Below are 18630 nucleotides of genomic sequence, written 5' to 3'. Positions count from 1 at the left end.
GGCGGCGGGGCGGCCTGGATCTGTGTGGCACGCTGTGAGGGCGGGGTTGGGCTGAGCGTCCTGCTTGCATAAAGGTACCAAGGCTAAGGCAGATCGCCCTGAGTTTTCTGCAGGTAGGCACTGATTTGGTCAGTACTCAGACAACTCGCCAAGCTGCCTATTTGACTCTTTGCAAGACAAACGGAGAGTGCTCTTGACAATCGTTGGAGGTTTATTTGTCAATACAGCAGCTAGATTCCATTGTTTAAAACTAAAGGTGTACAGAATGGTAGTTGCAATTGAAAAGGCAAAATCAGATGATAAAACTAAAGTGACATGATATGTAAAAAAAGATAGTGCACACCATGCTGTACTCTTGGGTAAAAGATTAAAAAAAAAAAATTGAAGTGTACCTGAAGGCTGATATCGGTACAAAAGCCTGAGAAGACACACAGCTCCTAAAATGTTCTCCAAACAAGGTGCTTTCTGTATGTAGCTTGGGTCACTGGCAGCCCGCTTTATTCCTGACCCTGTGATAGAGCTCATCTCTCTCTGCCTCATAGCAGGTCATCATAGTGAAGTGTTGGTAGAAGCCCTGTCCTGCCCCAGGCCTGGGCAGCAAGTCAGCTTCAGGCTGATGGCAGGCCTTGTAACGTTCAGACAGCACGTTTCACAGGAAAAGTAGTTTCTGTTTAAGTCAGGGAATTGTTTGGATGCCCAGTTATGGTTAGATGGGTGTTTGCTATCCGTAAGGAAGACATAACAAAACCAGACCTGGTACTGCTAATTATACATCTGAAATGGCTACAAAAGAAGTACAATTCATTGGAGAATGTGGAAACAAAAGGCTACTGAATTTTTATAGCTGAAGACCTAACCTCACAGGTGTGTCATAATCATATATCCTCAAGTGATGTCTGTGCACAATGTGGACGTGATAGTGAAGGCTGTGTTCAGATTGCAAATGGTGAGCAGGCCTGCCCAGATGTCAGGAAAATATGTCTGTGCTTCTTCATTGCCTTGGGAATGGAGAACAGTATGTGTCAGGCTTATTGTAAGATAGATTGAATAAGCTAAGTGTATTGAAATATAGATCTTCAAAGAATTCTGTATTCAGAAATAGACTGTGTAGAGTCACATGCCCAGCACAAGCTGGGTGACGCAAAGCAATGACTGAAGCATGGTGTCTTATGTAGATTGGGGTTTTTCTTTGAGAAGGTGGTCAAAGAGAGGGAATGAAGGAGCAAAGAGAAATTAGAATATCTTTAAAAGTAAGTTTCAACAGGAAAAAACAAACAGGTGGGCCTTATTATCGTTGCTTGGGTGTCTGTGGTCCAGGTTATAGTAAGTCTTGTGCACTGGCAGCTATGTCAACATCAGTGAGCTGCTGTGTCCAGCCCTATCTGCCTGCACACTACTGAATGCCATTGCCCTGCAAAGTGTGGTGGCTGCCGAACTGCATGTGAGCAGCAATGCCTGTGGAGGTTCCCAGAGGCTGGGATTTGCTTGGTGGGGAGCTGGTAGGTGGTGCAGGGCAAGCCTGTGCTAGGACCAACAGTGAACCAACGTGAGCAGCTAGGTGCTTGTGCCTGGGAGTATAGCATGGCAGTTTCTTTCCAGAGATGTAGCCAGTATCTGCCTCCTGTTTCTGACCTGAATCTTCTTTAAGGTGGTAAGCAACTATACTGAACTGTCTATTTAAGACTAAGTATTTATGCGGTTTTGGTTTTTGCTTGTTTACATAATATTTTTTCCCCTGCAGGTTTTAGATCTGATTAATTTTGCATCTAGTTAACCCAAAAGTAAGAAAACACAAGGCATGAGGGTTAGTTATTTAGAAAAGCGTATCCTAGATCACAAGCAAGAACAGCAAGTGCTCAAAACTACCTTTGTTTTCTAAGAAGGACTATTTTGGTATTTCTAATTGCACCAAGCCCCCCAGAGCTACCAATCAATTTAGATGTGTTTTTACCTTACTAATTTCTTTTTATAACAACAACAACAAAATCATGATACAGTCTTGTACATAATCTAAGTCAATATTAAGCTAAAGGTTTAAACAATGCCTGGTTTGCTTTTCAATAGAGGATTTCTCTCTGTGCTCTTAGGGAAGAAAAAGGCTTTGAAGCTGCTGATGTAAGCATTCAGTCCCTCCTGGTTCTCTGCTTGTCCTGCGCTTCTCTCAATAGGTTTATATTGTTTGTATCTCCTGCAAAGAACATGTGCAGTTAGGTGCAGAATGACATTTGAACGCAAAGGTCCACATTTAGCATATAGTGCACAGATATGTGTTTCTTTTAACCACTTTCTGCATGCCCAGTACCCTTTTCCCAGAGAATCTGTCAGTTATTTAATATATTTTGATGATTAATTCTTGATCGCTACTTGTAAGAGTTTTAAAGCTAAATAAAATTTCTATTTGTTAAATTTTACTGAATACTAAATCACATCATGCAGTTTGAGTTTCCTTACGTGCTGTTCCCAGGCCTTCTTTTATTGCCGTTTATGCATACGAGCACCAAACGTAATTTTCTATTAAATTCAAATATTCACAAATTTTCTGATAGCTTTATCGGTTAAGTCAGTAATCTCATATTCTTGAATGTTTGCTAGAACGTTTGTGAATAACAATAAAAAAGAAGCAAAAATACAGATAACACAAATTTAAGCTGTGGGTTGTGCTAGTTTAACTAATGTTTTTGTCAGTTCCTTGAACTGTTCTTAGTCCTAGCAACTTACTTGTAAAGGACAAAAGCCCCAATGGCGCCAAGCACAGCCAACAAACCAAGGAAGATGAAGACACCTTTTGTTGTCCCCGAGGATGATCCTAGGGTTCAGAGAGCAGCTTGATTAAAAATTAGCCTTGTTTTAACAGTGAAATTGGCTTTCTCGAGAAAATATCATTTTTATCTGACTATTTTAATGGCTGTATTGCACTTCAAATACTGGAATGCAAGCTGAGCATTGGAAGTCAGAGACTTAGGCAAGAGGTGGTGCTTTCACAGCCTGATCGGCTTAATTCTGAGTGCCACCAGACAGTGGGCTGGCTCTGCTGGTTTTGCATGTGCAGTGCTCCAGAGACATGCTGTGGCTCCTCCAGCCACTGAGGGACCCGTGGTGGCATCCCATGAGGTGGAGCTGATGGGCTCCCTGCTGATTGCAAAGCTAGGGGACCATTTAGGGGACCAGTATGAGATGTAGTCTCTTCATAAGCTGTAATGTAGGAATCAACTTTGGTTCGAGGGGTGATAGCCACGAGGTAAGGAAAAGGGAAAACAAATAGACTTTCTTAAATATTGTTTGTTTCAGCTCCACATATTAAGATGGCAAAGCTTGGCTGAGAGCCTGATGGACCCAGGCTTGTTTGCCTTGTTCAAGAGCTGAGAGCTCTGCTGTTTAACATTCTTATCCTGGGAAATTAACTCTGGGCTCTGATTGTCATTGAGCTCTATCTTCTGGCTTGTCACTGACAATTTCACTCTGTTCCAAATTCCATTGTATGTGATAGAAGAAGGTGCATCATTACAATTCTTTTTTAATGTGTTACGTATCTTAATTTTTCAGCCCATTGGAAGGACTTCAACCCATTCACTGAGAATACTGAGACACATTATTGCTCCTCGTATTAACCACAATTTTTATACAGTGAAGTAACCTAGAGGTGCATGTTGACTTACTTTCCAGTGTATTGATTGATAATTGATATCTATGAAAAATCAGGACATTAAATCGTTTAGCTGGTATATGTGCCTCATGCATTTTTCTGTTTGTTGATAAACTATCTATGGAGGCTTGACTTCACTGTTTGTTCACATGATAATTTTTCTGAGAGTGTAGGGATTTACATTGTTTTATTAATAAGGTAGCTCCTTGGACTAGTTAGCAAAGCAAACTGATGGGACAGGTCTAAATCGTAGGACTGCAATTCATTCAACAGCAGTTTGAACAGGTTAAAAGCTGCTTGTGTGCGATGCCTGCAAACCCAGACACAGTCCTGCCAAATTTCAAAGGTCTAATGTTTAGGTATGCTCGCGTACCAGATGGGATTTTCCCTTGAAATTTGTGCAAATCATGGCACATGGGAAATGTTTGCAAACTTTAGGTGGGCTCCTCCAGAAGGTGATTCATAGCAGCAGCCTCTCTTAGATCCTATTTCCGCAATGACTATAGCATAAAGCCCCAGACTACAAATTAGCTTTTCCTTCAGGAGGAAACCTGGGGAGACAGTCTTGTTAGGCTAAATTTAGCTGCTGTGAATACACTTTTGTAAAATCCTACTTCATTTTTTTTCCTGTCTTTTGGAGCTGAAATACAATTAGGTCAGACATTGTGTCTTAGTCACCGTGAACTGATTTAGGCACAGCTAATTTTAAGCTAGATAGAATAAAAACAGCCAAAATACTGTGGCAAGTGACTTCAAAGGGTCAGTTTCTTGGCTGATGGCAATTAAATAAATCAGAAGAGTCACTAGGACATTTAGTGAGAGGTCAGGAGGGGAATGGGTTGGGAGCAGAGAGACAGCTTTATTGTTTAGGGTCCTTAGTGAGGCCAAGTTAATACCTGTTTCTGTCAAAGACTGCTTGAATAACTGTGAGTGAGATACAGTGATACTCATCTGACCAAGGTAAACCTATTCTGAAAAGTCACCTAGGGCACACTTTGTCATCAGTGAATGACTCAGGCCTTTCCAGAGCCTGGTTCATCATATGTAGAAATAGAAACTCAGTTAAGATCAATGAGCTACAAAGAGGGCACAGGGCAGCCTGCTCAGCTATAGGCTTTGGTTCTCTTTCAAATGAGCCAAATCCTTCCTTACTGTCTTCTATGTATCCATGTGTGCAGTAGGATGAATGGCACGTCCCTTACCTACTTTTCTCCCAACAGAGTAGCAAAAATAACCTGTAGCTAAAGAATATTTCATGTTTTGCGTTACTGATGGGTTTTTATAATTGTACTCTGTAGATTGTACACATAAATCAAACCAAGTTCTAACATTTAACATTTTCACAGGGAAGCAAATGTCTTTTATCTTTGTATGACCTCTCACGCAGGATGGCTAAGGCCTCCAGGCATGCTAAAACTCCCATATACCTTCTTGTGTTCCCTTCTCAGCAGATAAATGACCATAGGGAGAAACTGCTCACAGACAACCCGCATCTGCTCTGCACAGACTCACCTCCATTTACAGAAATAAGTGCACTGGCAAGGGCTTGACTCGTGTCATCACCCAAGGTGATGTTTATACAGTACGTTCCAGGTTCATCAAAAGCTCTCCTAATGGTGAGTAAGCATTCTTCAGTGACGATGACGGGATCACATACCATGCCCTGAGACACCTGGCACGTGGGGTCAGAAATTGCTGTACAGACATCTGTAGGGAGACTGGGGTGGGAAGAGAGAATATGCTGCGTTGTGGAATCCTGTTAGCCCCACTTACGGACACCTTGCACTGCTGCCCCAGATTTATTCTGATGCTTGTTTGCTTACCAGTGATACCATTGTGATTATGAAGATGGTATGTACATATTATCTGTATTTTATGCATTTTACATTTTATGGTGATCACAGGAAAAACCTGCCACAAATTGACTTACGAAGTTCGTTGCCTTTAATACACATAATTATGAAAAGAATACGGATTCTTACGTGTAGTGTCATGTGCTGAAAAAAGTGAACACTAGCTTAAGAGAGGTAAATTGTTTTCCAGTTGTGTTGCCAAGGCAATTTTTATGGTTCTCATGCCTCTCAACTCAAATCCCCTTCCAGGAGCTAGGAAAATTAGTGCAACGTTTTTCTCTCTAAGAAATTGCTTAGACACACCCATTTACTCTGTCAAAAAAGAGACTGAAAAGGGACTGTTTCCTTCCAACTTCAGTAGGCTGCTTCCAATTTCACAATGAGTGCTGAAATCCTATCTTTGCCAGGAAAATATAGAATTGCTTCTCCACAGTATCTAGTTCTCTTACTTTTAGTTCAGCCTACCATTTGTTCTGTATCCTGTGAGCCTGGCAGTAGCTTCTATTGACATAATTTACAAATGAGACTTTCATTATCTTTAGTTCCAGTCAAGAAATAGAAACACTGTGGTGTTCCCAACTTTGTTCATTCTGCTGCGTCTAAGTGCAGACAGTGTTCCAGCACCTAATTATTTTTAAAGAAGGAAGATGATTGACAATTTCATTTACATACTTACCTCCCCTGGCAGGTAACAACAAAGTCAACCAGTGGATTTTCAGCTTGACTTTCTGTCATCTGGATGCTTGTCATCTGAATAATATTTACCTCAAGGATTCCCTCTGGGAGAGGAAACAGATGTCAACAGTAGGACACATGACAACTTTGTGTGTACAGAACCTCAAGTATTTGGCTGATGCTCAGATCAGGTCTTGTTTGCCATAACCTTCTTCCTCCCTTTGTGCTCCTTTTGAAGGGTTTGAAAGCTGAGAAATATTCCAGTACTTTCCCTATGAGATTGTGCCTTTCTGCTTCGCTTTATTTTTCTTTTAGAGTTAGTTATTTCTTTCACAAAACCACTTCCACCTCCCAGTAGCCACGGCTTCTGTACATGCCAAGGTTAGCTCAACCTTATGTGGTCCCTCTGGCCAGTGTGTTTCAGAATAGAAAAGAATGATAGAGCTTGTATCCCCACCAGCTGTTTCCCAGCCCAAGTGCCTGGAAACCCATGTGTAGCATGGGAACAACCATCAGTGGGTGTCCAGACAAAAGAAGATCAAGACTTGTCTGGAACCAAGGTACCGTAAACTTCACTACAGACCTGACCTGTCAGAGCATCTAAAGAAACCAAAGTAAGCTGGTTAACTACGTGTGCGTTAATCTTTAAAAATGCCAGCTGTGTCCAAGAGAAGGATTGACTGTGGGACTCACATATCTGATAAAACTGGCTAAACCAACATTATCTTTACCATATCTGTAGTACATTAGCTTCATTCTGCTCCAGGTATTGACTCACATCCTTACCTACAATGGTGATACCAGCTATGTCGTATCCATATCTGTAAATATGGCAACCTCCATCAGGATTGTCTTCTGTTGTCTCATTGGGGACAGAAGGGTCTGAATTAGAAGATCCTTCAGTCATTACTGTTGGTTTGAGGAAAGAAACATCTTTAGAATGAGTGTAGAAGGATTCTGAGCATGACTGTCTCAATAGTATTCATTACATATGTCACTGGTTGTTTTGCTTTGCAGCTATGCAGTAATACGTTTATCTTTGTGGGATCATTCTGAAAGAAAACACATGTGGTAAGCTGCTCTGTAGAACCCTAGAGTGGCCTGAGTAAACTCTGCCAGTCCCCTGTCTGTGTGAAATAAAAGTGAGACTGCAAGATTTGGTATAATTGAGCTTTAAAATTCCCACATCAACTGTAATTCCAAATGCCAACAAAAGCTTTAAAATGCTCTCTTAGAAAGCAAGTATTTTTCCATTGTTCTACATTAGAGCTAATAGGGAAGTAGTGAAAATTCTCTTTTCTTTGCCTTTTAATTCTCACTTCATATTTCATTAAAACCACATAAAAAATGTGAAATTTGAAAAATATAGCCAGATTTTACAATTTGACACTGGTAGTTTTATATAGTTACCCAGGCTGAAAATGCAGGCCTTTTGCAAACTTTAAAGTCCTTTGATATGTTAAAAAAATGCTGACTGTCATGAAGATTGTTCTGAAATATAGTTGTGCATAAATTTAAAGTGAAAAAGCCATTCTTGGCTTAATGCAATGTGGAAACCCCATATTTTGAAATACGTGTAAATGTTTTTCTAGTTCAATCCAATCTCATTTAATTTTAGGTGGAGATTAATGCAAACCAGAAAGGAACTGGCTCTGAAATACTTCTTCCTTACTTAAAATTTACATCTTACCTCAAAAGATGTCTCTTGAGTGGGCAAGACCACAACCACTTGCTCTGGTGTAGTAGAGGATATAAAAATAGATGTATATATGCTTGGGTCTATGTGAAGACCCCTTTAAGTCACCGTGGTGATAAATGGAAATTAGTTTTTAAATATGTGTATATGATGTCTATGTGTATATTGTTTCTGTCTCTAAACCAATTTGTGAAGCTTGCAGAGCTTCCTGGAACTTCTTGGATAATACCAGAAGTTTTAAATATATGTACTTAATGATTTAGAGATTTAGTATAGATCCTCACTGCTGATAGATGAACTCTTACCTGCTGGGGTGGGCAATGATGGAGTGGGTGTTACTGGCTTGCAAGGCACGGGTATAATAGCTTGAACAGTTAAATTGAGAGTGAAGTTTCCTTCCAGAGCAAAGCTGTGAGATGTAGTGGCACCGCTTTCTACAAATAAGCCACTTCCATCTCCAAAGTTCCATTTGTAGGAGATGGCGGAATTATTAAGGTAGTAGCTAGGATCGTGGATTTTCACATCAAATGTGATTGGTGAGTCTTTGATAAAAATGGAGTCTGAGATGTTGCGGTCATGTTTTTGGGACATGCTCACAAATAGTGGAATTTTGTCTGCCAGAAAAAAAAAAAGGAAAGAAAATGAGTGAAGTGCACGTATCTGGCTCCAAACAACAAACAGTTCCAAAGTTCTTGAACAACAAGAGTCAGAATGTGAGACATTAGTATCTTTAACATGGGTTTCTAGTTTAATTTGATTTACTGATCTTCCAAGTCAATGGCAAACAGTTACCCAGAGAGGTATGGAAACAAATAAGGAATCACAGGCATCAGTGGAAAATTGCATTTCCTCCAGTAAATCACATCAAGTAGAGATGTCACAACTGAGATAGTTACAGAGATTAATTACATTATTCTAGGGAATTTGCTAGAGATATCACATTTGTATTAAAAACCTTTCTCAGGCTGGTGCATTCTTTTCATGCCAGATTATGTTTGTGGTGAATTCTTTCTTTTAACAGTGAAACAACAAATGCTCCCAGTATTTTGTTGCAGTTTATTTCAGCACACTCACCTGTTACAGCATAAGTGGTACTTGCTTTTGCAATGGGAACGTATGTTGAGTGCCCTCTCCTGTAAATGGATACTGCCATTCTATGTTTGCCAAGAGTAATATTTGCAGTGTTGACTGAAAAAATTGCTGAAGATCGTCCAAGTGTTTCATAGTACTGACCTGAAACAGAACATGAACTTGTAATATATTTTCCTTTGAGTTTAGCTACAAGAAATTGTTTTCACAGAACCTTTATCTTCATGACTCCTGGATTGCCTAATCAAAATGTATAGTTCAGACTTGTCCTTCAGTTATCTGGCAGGTGTTTGGGGAGCACTTTTACAATGCATTTCCTCCCATTTATTTTTTTTTTCAAAGATGTCAGAAAGATATCCCACATTTCACTGATTTAAGGAAGAGCATTTGCCAAGGCACTTACATCTTTGCAAAGAAATTACATTATGTTGAGTTATTAGGATTATGTAGTGGATGGCGTGACCTCTTAGGCATTTTAAGTTTGCCTTCAATGTAGCAAGAAGATATAATGCTTCATACCCCATAGCCCTTCATATACATTTGTTTATTTGTCTTCCAGCTGATTGAGGTAGGTAAATAACATCACCTTTATGTAAAATTAGGGACAATATTATTATTATTCATGCTGATGTTGATGATAACACTGATTTTCTCAAGCTAAATTAGGATTCTAAGATTTAGTACATAGCCTGTGCCAGAAATAGCCGAGGCATTACATACTCACAGCTGGAAATACTGAAAATCAGCATCTGTGAATAGAACAGTATTACATAGTCAATGACAGTTTTTGCCTTCTCCCCAGAGCTAAGAATTGCTGTGCCATTAAACTGATGTGAACGTACGCAGCTCTGTGCTCTCTATAAAATCTGAGAATCTGAAGTGGCAGTGACTGGCCAGCAAATCATCTGACTGACCTCAGACCCTATGTTTTCCTAGAAAATTATATTGAGTACCACTGAAAGGAAATTAATTTTCTTCAGTGGTAGTTCTGTGAATGCAGACTTAAAAAAGATCTCCTGATAATGCGCAATTTCCAGATCTAGCAGAAGATGAATAGAACAACTGGTGGCCTCTTCGAAAAATGGGCAATGAATTTGGGGTCCCCATTCAAGAAGTGTGGAATCCTTTTCAAGAACTTTTATTGAAAGATACTAGAAAAAATGAGTGAATGTAAGCTTTGCAGCATCAACCAAACTGAGGTACATTGCAGTACTAACCAAATGTATGGAACAGATAGACAAAGTTCCTTGTCCTCCAGCCAGGATAATGAGGGAAAAGTCTTCCATCTGGGAATATATTATGGCTGTGGTTGCTTGTGCAGTTTTCCCAGCTGCAGTTGTCGATCCATTCAGTCCAGTTGTAGACATACTGATCCTGGGCTGGGGAATCTAAGTGTAGAAACAGGACACTTTCCTGGTCAAGTGAGAATTTCACAGCAAGTGAGGAAACAGGAGGCAGACACGCCAGGTTATGACAAAGTCACTGGCCTTAAACAACAGGGTACATTGGGTTATTTTTCAGCTGACATTCAGTTTTTCCATGTATGTGGGTTTTTCTGTTGTTGTTGTTTTCTTGTTTTTAATACAGACACCAAATTTTTCTGGCTTAGAATTTTTTATTTTGAGGCTTAAAAAATTTACTGTGTAATGAGCCAGACATGATTTAAAATTACTTCTCCAAAATTTGCTGACAACTACATGGCATTGTAGTGTTTTTCTGGAGCCAGTGAAGTTTCCCCAACATTTGGCAAGCAGAATTCAAAATTTTAAATAGAAACTTCAGCCATAGAAACACTGTGAAGAAATGACTTTTAGTTTGTTTTGTCAGAAAAGTTCTGTTCGAATAACTTAGACCTGAATTTCAATTCCTTTTTGAATAATAAAATATAGGTTCCTTTCCCAACCAGCACAATGAGCATTAAGTAGGGAATGGATATCAGCAGTTAACAAAATATTAGACAGTGAAAAAGTAGAATCTAGGCTGAAGAAAACGAAAGAGTTGTTACGCCTTAAAATGAAAATTACTTTCATCATTATACAATGTGTTGAAGATTTATGAGTTCAGAGGAAGAAATGTACAACAGCCTCTTTCACTCCAGGACTGGCAGCTTCAAACATCAAAGTTGTTACATATTTTTCCCCCATGAAACACGTGAATAAGATAAAAAGATGATTATTCTATGAAGTGATTGCTTGATTTTAATTTTTTTTTTTTTTTATTTTTTTATTTTTTATTTTTAGTACTTAAAGTGTGGGAATGTGAGATTTATTCTTTCTTGAGAGTTAGTTTGTTAGTGAATTCTACAATCCCAAACTGGAAAAAAAAGTCAATTTTATAAACCAATAGCTTTATAAATTTTGAGGAAAACAGTGTGACTGAGTGATCAATTGAACCTGCACTCAGCCAGGGACTGCAACATTGTGACTGAGATGAAAAGCAGCAGCTGTTTTGTTATGAAGCCAAATTAAAGCCAATTGAAGTATTTGGAGGCCAGTTCACTGTAAGTGAAGACAAATGTCCTTAAATTAACCGATCATTATTCGTAGGAGATGCAGAATGCAAAAACTAATGCAGCAATATAAAGAAAGAAAATGGTATGACAGGTTAGACTCTAGTGTAGTTATCAGTTTAGAGCAACATGACCACTGTTCATAGGGTGTACTTCTAATGATTTCAACAATTTCCACTTTCACACCAGCATGAAGATTGCCGCTACTTACCCGGGGTACAGTTTCTCTGGTATATAATGTTGCCATCGTGATCTTCTTTCTGGCACTTGGGAAACTGGAGGGTCACAACAAAGGTCACATTGGATCCCACCAGTGCTGGGCTGTCAGTCACCAGTTTGGTTGTCACCTTTCCTCCTGTAAAAACCAGAACTGATCTTCACTGCATTTGTCAGAGCAGCAGCTACCTTCAACTGTGCACTATTTACATAGTAAGCACTTCCTTGGTTGCTCCTTTCTATCCCAGGAGATTTGTACTCCTAAATCACTTGAGTTCTGATCAAAGCCCTAGTTTAGAACAGTAGGGATTCCACCCAACGTAAGGTGCTGATCTGTCATTCATTTCCTTCCTAGTGCTAAAAGAGATTTTTTAGCTATGAGGTTGATATATCCCAAAGGAGAATATTTGTATTTCTCCCCTGTATTTAGAACTTGGCTCAGCCCAGGAGACAATAAACAGGTTTTTCACAGAAGTTGTTAAACAGAAGCCTGCAGCACCCTACTGAGGTAGAAATTGAAACTATATGTCTTGTAGGGCATGTTTCAAACAAAGCATTATCCCAGAGCCCTGGCCATCACTACATCGAGCTAACTATTCATGTCTGATGCTGTGAGGTATGGGAAAGCAGTAACTGGAACAGCTCATTATTCTGCTTCTTCAGACAAGGTGCTGCTAATGGTATCAGAGCAGATCATCCCTACTTTGCAGTGCTTGCAGCAGCTGAGAATATTGCACCTGTGAAGAAGCGCTGCAGCACCTGTATGCTCCAGTGAGGGTGATTACCTGGCCAGTTTTCTCTGTGTCTTTGAATTGTGTGTGTGTGATTACCTTTCCAGCAGTCCTTCCACCGAGGGTCATTGTCTTCCCAGAAAGGATAAAGTTTTTCATTCCATTTGTTTTCATCACTAGACCAGCCCTGTATCTTGTTGTGGTGAATGACAGGAGAAGTTCTTCCATTGCTCAACACATCTTGAAACCCTGGATAGAAAAGGAAACATGCAGTGGGCTGGTGTCTTCCCTCCCACCCTATAAAGGCATCACGCCTTCCTGTTATGACTGTATTCTGGTCCTCTTCAGAAAAGTTTTAGAACTTTATAACTTTATATTAATATAAATTTAATATATAACTTTATATTAATCAACTATAATCAGCAATTCCACCTCTGACGGACTGATATTTTTCCACTTGCTCTATTGCAGGCTCTCCAGAGAAAGAACACAATGTTTTACAACATTTTGACCGTATCAGAGCCATTGTTCTTATGAGTGAACATAAGCACGCAACAGTTAGAACAATTATAAAGAGGTTGCCTGACTGCTGCATGCCTTATGCTGGACAGGTGATAAACCCGTGCCTTAAAGGGAACAGGCTACATGCACTGTGTCTGAGCTGTGCTCTAGTGGAGGTTGTGCTGGAAGCAAATTTTGACCCATTGATGCTTCTTTGGTGGAGTGGCTGCTAGTTTGTGTGAGTGGGCTGGAGCCAAGTGTAACAGAAGCTGGTGTTTGCAGAAAAGGAAATGAAGAGCTGAATAGTAAATTCAATGTGTTTACAGTGTAACAGCAAAAACACATTAGCTTCATGCCTATTACTTTAAAATGACTCAGATTAAATAATGTTAATAATCTCTTTCTTCTCATATTACTACAAATGAGGGACTCAGACTTTTCCCAGGCCTTAGAGGATCCCTCTCTATTATAAAGTACTCAAAGAATGCAAAGCAAAATAAATATTCAAGTAACATGTAGAAACATGTCAAACACTGTAGGATACCATAAAAACATGTTCATAAGTAGACTCATATGCAGAGCTCCATGAAAGCCTGGAGGCTTTGAACAACTCTGTCATCTTAATCAGGTAACTGCTGGGTGTGCCATTCTGTCCCAGCATCAAGGGAGTCAGGATTTCTTCTTTATTTTAAAGTTAGTAGATACTGGATGCTTTTGGGATTTATACATGGGTGCAAGAAAGAGATGGATGATTTCAGGGAAGATGCAGGGACCTGTAAGAAGGGCAGGAATGGCTATGTGTGCTGTACCAAAACCAGTCGTGTTGGAGCTTGTCCCGGTTTTGGAAAAGTTGCAGAGCAGGTGTAGACAATCTAAGCCTGGTCTTGTGACTCCTAATTTTACTGCAGGGAAGAGCCAGAGGCACAGCACCAGAGAATAGGCAGGAGCTGCTTCTCTCGTGATGTTTTATCACCCAGTGAGATGGCTGCTGGTCTGGGAGGGCATCCCTTGGCCAGTCCCAATCTCAGTGGTCACCTCAAAGCAAGCAGCTCTCTCCCTGGTCTCTTGAGGCTTAGGACTGAAAGGTACAAGGAAAAGAGTCCACAGATGTTATGACACATATTCTCCTATACATTTTTGCCCTACAGGAACTCTTTGCAATCTCACTTAAATATCTTGAATCAAGACTTCCCTGAAGATTCAAGATATTTTGATGTGAGCAGAGCAGAACATCATGACCTGTATTTCCTCATGGCTTGTATCACATGCTATATTATGTTCAGTCTTTGTTAGAGTTGGGCAATATTGTCCTCCCGGAAAAGAACAGCAAATTAGAAGCTATAAAAACCATAAAAATATTTCACAAAAGCTTTTTGTACTTGATCACATGTTATGTCAAGAAATTAATGTCATCTTATTTGAAAGAAAGTGGTTATGAATTTTTCCCTTTTTTTCCCATTCTCTTTGATTTTATCTAAAAATTATGTGATGAATAAAAATGTTTTGATTTTGTCCAATCAAAACATTTCAACCATTTTTTCCCCAAATATTCAGTTCATCAAAATGAGCTGGAACAGTTCTAATTTTATAAATGCTTTTAATTTTGAATAGCCATATTTGTATTTAGAAGTCATTTTCCTGTCCAGCTTTAGTAATAACTGTGGTCACTGCTTCTAAATCATGAGCTCTTGAGGCATTTCTGTGCCTCCCCGTTGTGCTTTGTTTATTTCAATCAAATATAAAACATTTCACAAGAGCTTCAGGACAAGACAGAGACATTTTTAAGATGAGAAAATACTTCACCACTAGTTCAGCTAACACATGGAACTGAAGATTTTCCATTGCTGAACTTAAAGGAGTGGAAAGCTGTAATGGATTTCTTCTGTAACAATGAAAAACACTCAAGCACAGATATTGGTCGTGACATAAAATTAGAGCAGTTTAGTTCAAAATAGATGGGGTAATAATACAATCTAAGGAAATGATTACTGTAATAGTTTTGGTGAGGTGATCATAAGAGAAAAGATCACACTCTGATGGACGTTCTTCTTTCTCATTCTGGTTCTCATTTTGGTGAAAAAAACAGAGAAGACAAGTTCAGCATTTCCTGTGCTAGTGTGTTAGCCATGAAAGAGAGAAAGTCAGCATTAGAACAGCAATAAAAAGATGGCATAGTTAAAGAGCAGAATGTAAGAAGGCTGATGTTATGGCCAAGCTAAGAAGAGAGAAAATGACGTAAACTTTCTAAAGTTGCATGTGCAAACATAATAAAGTGGGACAAAAGAGAATTTGAGAAACAACTTACAAAAATGTAAAACTTACTAATTAAACTTTTTTAAATACAGAAGTATTAGAAAGCCTGCCAGAAAGTCTGTAGGGCGAATAGAGGGTATAGATACAAAAGCAACAGTTAGGGAAGATAAAGTGGTGACACAAAAATAAAAATATATTCGTTGACATTTTCATGCTCAACGGAAGAGCCTAAGGGACTTCTGTGCCAGAATTTCCTTCACAGTGATGGAGAATCTCTCTCAAAGTGAAGAAAAAAGAGCAAATCAACAAATAAAAAAGCCGTCTGGATCAGGTGGCTCAAAAGGTGTGGAAGCTATTCAAGAGTGAAATAAATGAGCTGTTAACCATAACGTGTAACGTCTTGCTCAAAGCTGCTCCAGTGGCCGTGAAACAAAAGTTGGCAACTGTGCTGCCAGTTTTTAAAACTTCCAGGGAAGATTTAGAGGATTATAAAAGGCGTGATGCTCAAATTGGCCAAGCTGGTAGAAACAGCAGTGAAGAACAGAGTTGTCAGAAACAGCAGATTAATATGATGTGCCGTAAAGGAGCGCATTCCTCGCAAATACATTCAAGTTCTGCCAAGGGAGCTGGAGAGCAGGTGAACAAGGCTGACTGGGTTGTTACAGAACTGTTTGTACAGAACAAGAGCCTCTAATCTACTGTTGCCACTTGAAAATGAGATCTTGTATCTTTACAGTTTTGAATGCGGTGCTCAGGAATAGTTGAAAAAATAGGTAAAGGTTAAAGAGTAAAGATGAAAACATTGTTACAGCACTGTATAATTCCCCACGTGTTTGTTCGTGTCTTGAATACTGTATGCTGCTCTGTTCTCTACAGCACGAGCAGAGTATCAGAGAAGTGAAAAATACAGAGAAAGGTGCCAAAGGGATGGAATTGTTTCCAGATAGGAACAAGCAAATAGCCTAGAGAGTGGGTGACAGGAGAATGTAAAAACAAAATCATGAACAGCATGGAGGAAGAAGTGTTTCTTCACTGTTTCTGAAAGTCCAGGAGTTAAGGAGAGTAAATGAAACTAGCAGCTGATAGGTTCTAAGCACAAAAAATACAGCTATTTCTTCAAGTTAGGCACAGTTGAGCTGTGACATTTCTTGCTGGGTCAAAATTTACATGGGCTACCACCAAAACTGGAGTGCACGAACTGATGGGGGAGAAATCCTGTTAAATACAATGGTTCTAATCTGACTGAGGAAGTTCTGATGCAATACACCATCAAAGTCTGGGAAAGTACCCATGGTTACTAGCCTTGTACAAGTACCTGCACAAGGCTAGAGGTACGCTCAGCCTGACTTCAGTTGCTAAGGCCTTCAGTTTCCTTCTTGCAGATTCGGGAACTTGACCCCCAATTCCCATTTTGGGTTGCCAGCACTGAGCTCAGTGAGTCAGTAAGACTGGAAGTCAAGCTGGGAGTCTGGGAAGAAGCCAGGGACCAAGCCTGACCACCACAGCTGGAGGGTCTAATTCCTGGACTCCTAGTGTCCTGGAGCTCTGGCAGCCTCTCCTAGCCAAGCAAACTACGAGAAATCCATCCTGCCTCTGCCTTTCTGGCTATACTTGAGCCAGAGAAATATTGTTAGAAATATGAGGAGATGAACCAAGCGTAGCTGTTTACCCGTGGAGCACAGCAAACAGCTCTTGGCATTTTTCTGCAGCTCAGTATAGCCTCAGCAATCACTACATATCAGGGAGCAAATAGGTTTTACAAGCACCATCGCAGGACAAGAGGGAGAAAAGGGGTGAGGGAGGCACTCACGCATGGTAGCAGCACACAGGACCGCTTCGGCCAGGAGCAGGAGCGCGAGGTGGCGGTGAGCCCCGCACATGGTGCCAGGCTGTGCGTTGGCCGGTGTGCACGGCAGAGCAGTAACTCCTTCAGCCTCCACTGAGAAGTGAGAATGAAGTTTCTCCAGTGCTCGGCCCTCCAATTAAATGAACGGCTCCAGGACTCATCATGTGATGGAATTAAGCAGAGATGCATGATTTTGTCTTCAGCTTCTTTCAGCTCATGTGCTTATGACTCACTCCCTTTGCTTTCAGCATTCCCTGGGATTTCTGTGAGACCTGTTTAGAGCCACACCATTTACCTTGCAGGCATTTTTATATTGGTTTTGCACTCTGATCAATATTTATACCTAATTTGTTTTTAAATTAGGACTATTTACTTCCAGAAATCCAAATTAACTCTCACCCTAGCCTGATTTGCTAGTGTTACTGCAACAGCTCATTGCATTTGATGAACTGGTCTCTACTTTTAACATGTTTCTCTTCCCACACCCTGAGCAGCAACCATAATCTAAATGAAAACTGGCTGATTCTAGCACTTCCCTGGACTTGGCTCTTGATCAGAGTTGATCCTGAAGGCAAACATTATTTAAATGTTCATTTAGTGGGTACATGCACGTACCTTACTACCACAGTTGTGTGATACGACACTTAGAGGTATGATCACAGACTATGTTGTGATATCCAGTCAATATCTAGGTCACAGGTTGATCTGCACACTAACAAGTACTTCACTGTAGTGTGTGTGATGAATAGAGATGAAACAAAAATAGATTTTACTGCCCAGCCTAATAATGAAATGTAATCAGTACCTGAAGAGAAGAAGGGCAGCACTAGCAAACACTGCACTTTCTGGTTCACATTCAGCTTCAGTTTGCTTCACCAGAGACAGGTGGTCTTCTGTAGGCAGTCTAAAAACTATTTTGCAGTTCTGTCAGCCTGGTGAGGTTTCTTGCTTTTGTTTTCAGCAAAGAAGCAGCTTTGGTGAGCTATGGCATGGAATCAAGTATGGACCTCGAGTGGTCTCAGTGATCCCAAAGTAGAGCACTGGCAAGGGAGGCACCGGTTAATGAGAAATCAACAAGTTGGGCAACACTAAACTATTTTTTATTTGGGTAGAACAGGTGGAAGTCTGTAAACCAAGGTACTGTAAACAAAATGAAGAGATTGCTCAATGAGAGGGAAATTTACAACTCTGATTATTTATTTATTTTTAGTTTGTTCTCGGTATCTTTCATTTTTTTTTCACATTTTCTTTGCACCTCTTTGTCCTCTAACACAGAATCACAGAATCACAGAATCACAGAATCACAGAATCACAGAATTGTAGGGGTTGGAAGGGACCTCTAGAGATCATCGAGACCAACCCCCCTGCCAAAGCAGGTTCCCTACACCAGGTCGCACAGGTAGGCGTCCAGGCGAGACTTGAATATCTCCAGAGAAGGAGACTCCACAACCTCCCTGGGCAGCCTGTTCCAGTGCTCCGTCACCCTCACCGTGAAGAAGTTCTTACGCACATTCGTGCAAAACCTCCTATGCTGCAGCTTATGTCTGTTTCCCCTCGTCCTGTCTCCACGTACCACTGAAAAGAGACTGGCCTCACCGCTATGGCCGCCACACCTCAG

At 40.2% G+C, this 18630-nt stretch overlaps 1 protein-coding gene and 1 long non-coding RNA gene across 2 annotated transcripts; one reads left to right on the top strand and one right to left on the bottom strand.

The window, feature by feature from the left end:
• On the top strand, positions 1-6272 carry LOC116216751. The gene is made up of 3 exons (XR_004160135.1): positions 1-113; positions 5092-5259; positions 6185-6272. It is a non-coding gene; the product is annotated as an uncharacterized LOC116216751 (long non-coding RNA).
• GPNMB (glycoprotein nmb) lies at positions 567-18216 on the bottom strand. The gene is made up of 11 exons (XM_031553932.1): positions 16977-18216; positions 12512-12661; positions 11677-11820; positions 10174-10344; positions 8942-9100; positions 8173-8481; positions 6958-7080; positions 6173-6275; positions 5156-5361; positions 2719-2806; positions 567-2188 (listed from the first exon to the last, which is right to left on the bottom strand). The coding sequence occupies exons 1-11, from the start codon at positions 17044-17046 to the stop codon at positions 2035-2037; spliced, it is 1677 nt and encodes a 558-aa protein (XP_031409792.1). The 5' UTR covers positions 17047-18216; the 3' UTR covers positions 567-2034.
• Between the last annotated feature and the right edge of the window lie 414 nt (positions 18217-18630).

Source organism: Meleagris gallopavo, chromosome 6, assembly GCF_000146605.3.
Source record: "Meleagris gallopavo isolate NT-WF06-2002-E0010 breed Aviagen turkey brand Nicholas breeding stock chromosome 6, Turkey_5.1, whole genome shotgun sequence".
NCBI lineage: Eukaryota > Metazoa > Chordata > Aves > Galliformes > Phasianidae > Meleagris > Meleagris gallopavo.
Note: the sequence above shows the minus strand (reverse complement) of the source record. Positions and strands in the feature narration are given on the sequence as shown.

Excerpts from the sequence above, each read along its gene's own strand:
- GPNMB (XM_031553932.1), bottom strand. The coding sequence starts at position 17,046 with ATGTGCGGGGCTCACCGCCACCTCGCGCTCCTGCTCCTGGCCGAAGCG. Across the intron at positions 5,362-6,172 it reads GTTGTTACCTGCCAGGGGAG|TCTCCCTACAGATGTCTGTA; the intron begins GTAAGTATGTAA and ends TTCCCACCCCAG. Across the intron at positions 2,807-5,155 it reads ACTTATTTCTGTAAATGGAG|GATCATCCTCGGGGACAACA; the intron begins GTGAGTCTGTGC and ends TCTGAACCCTAG.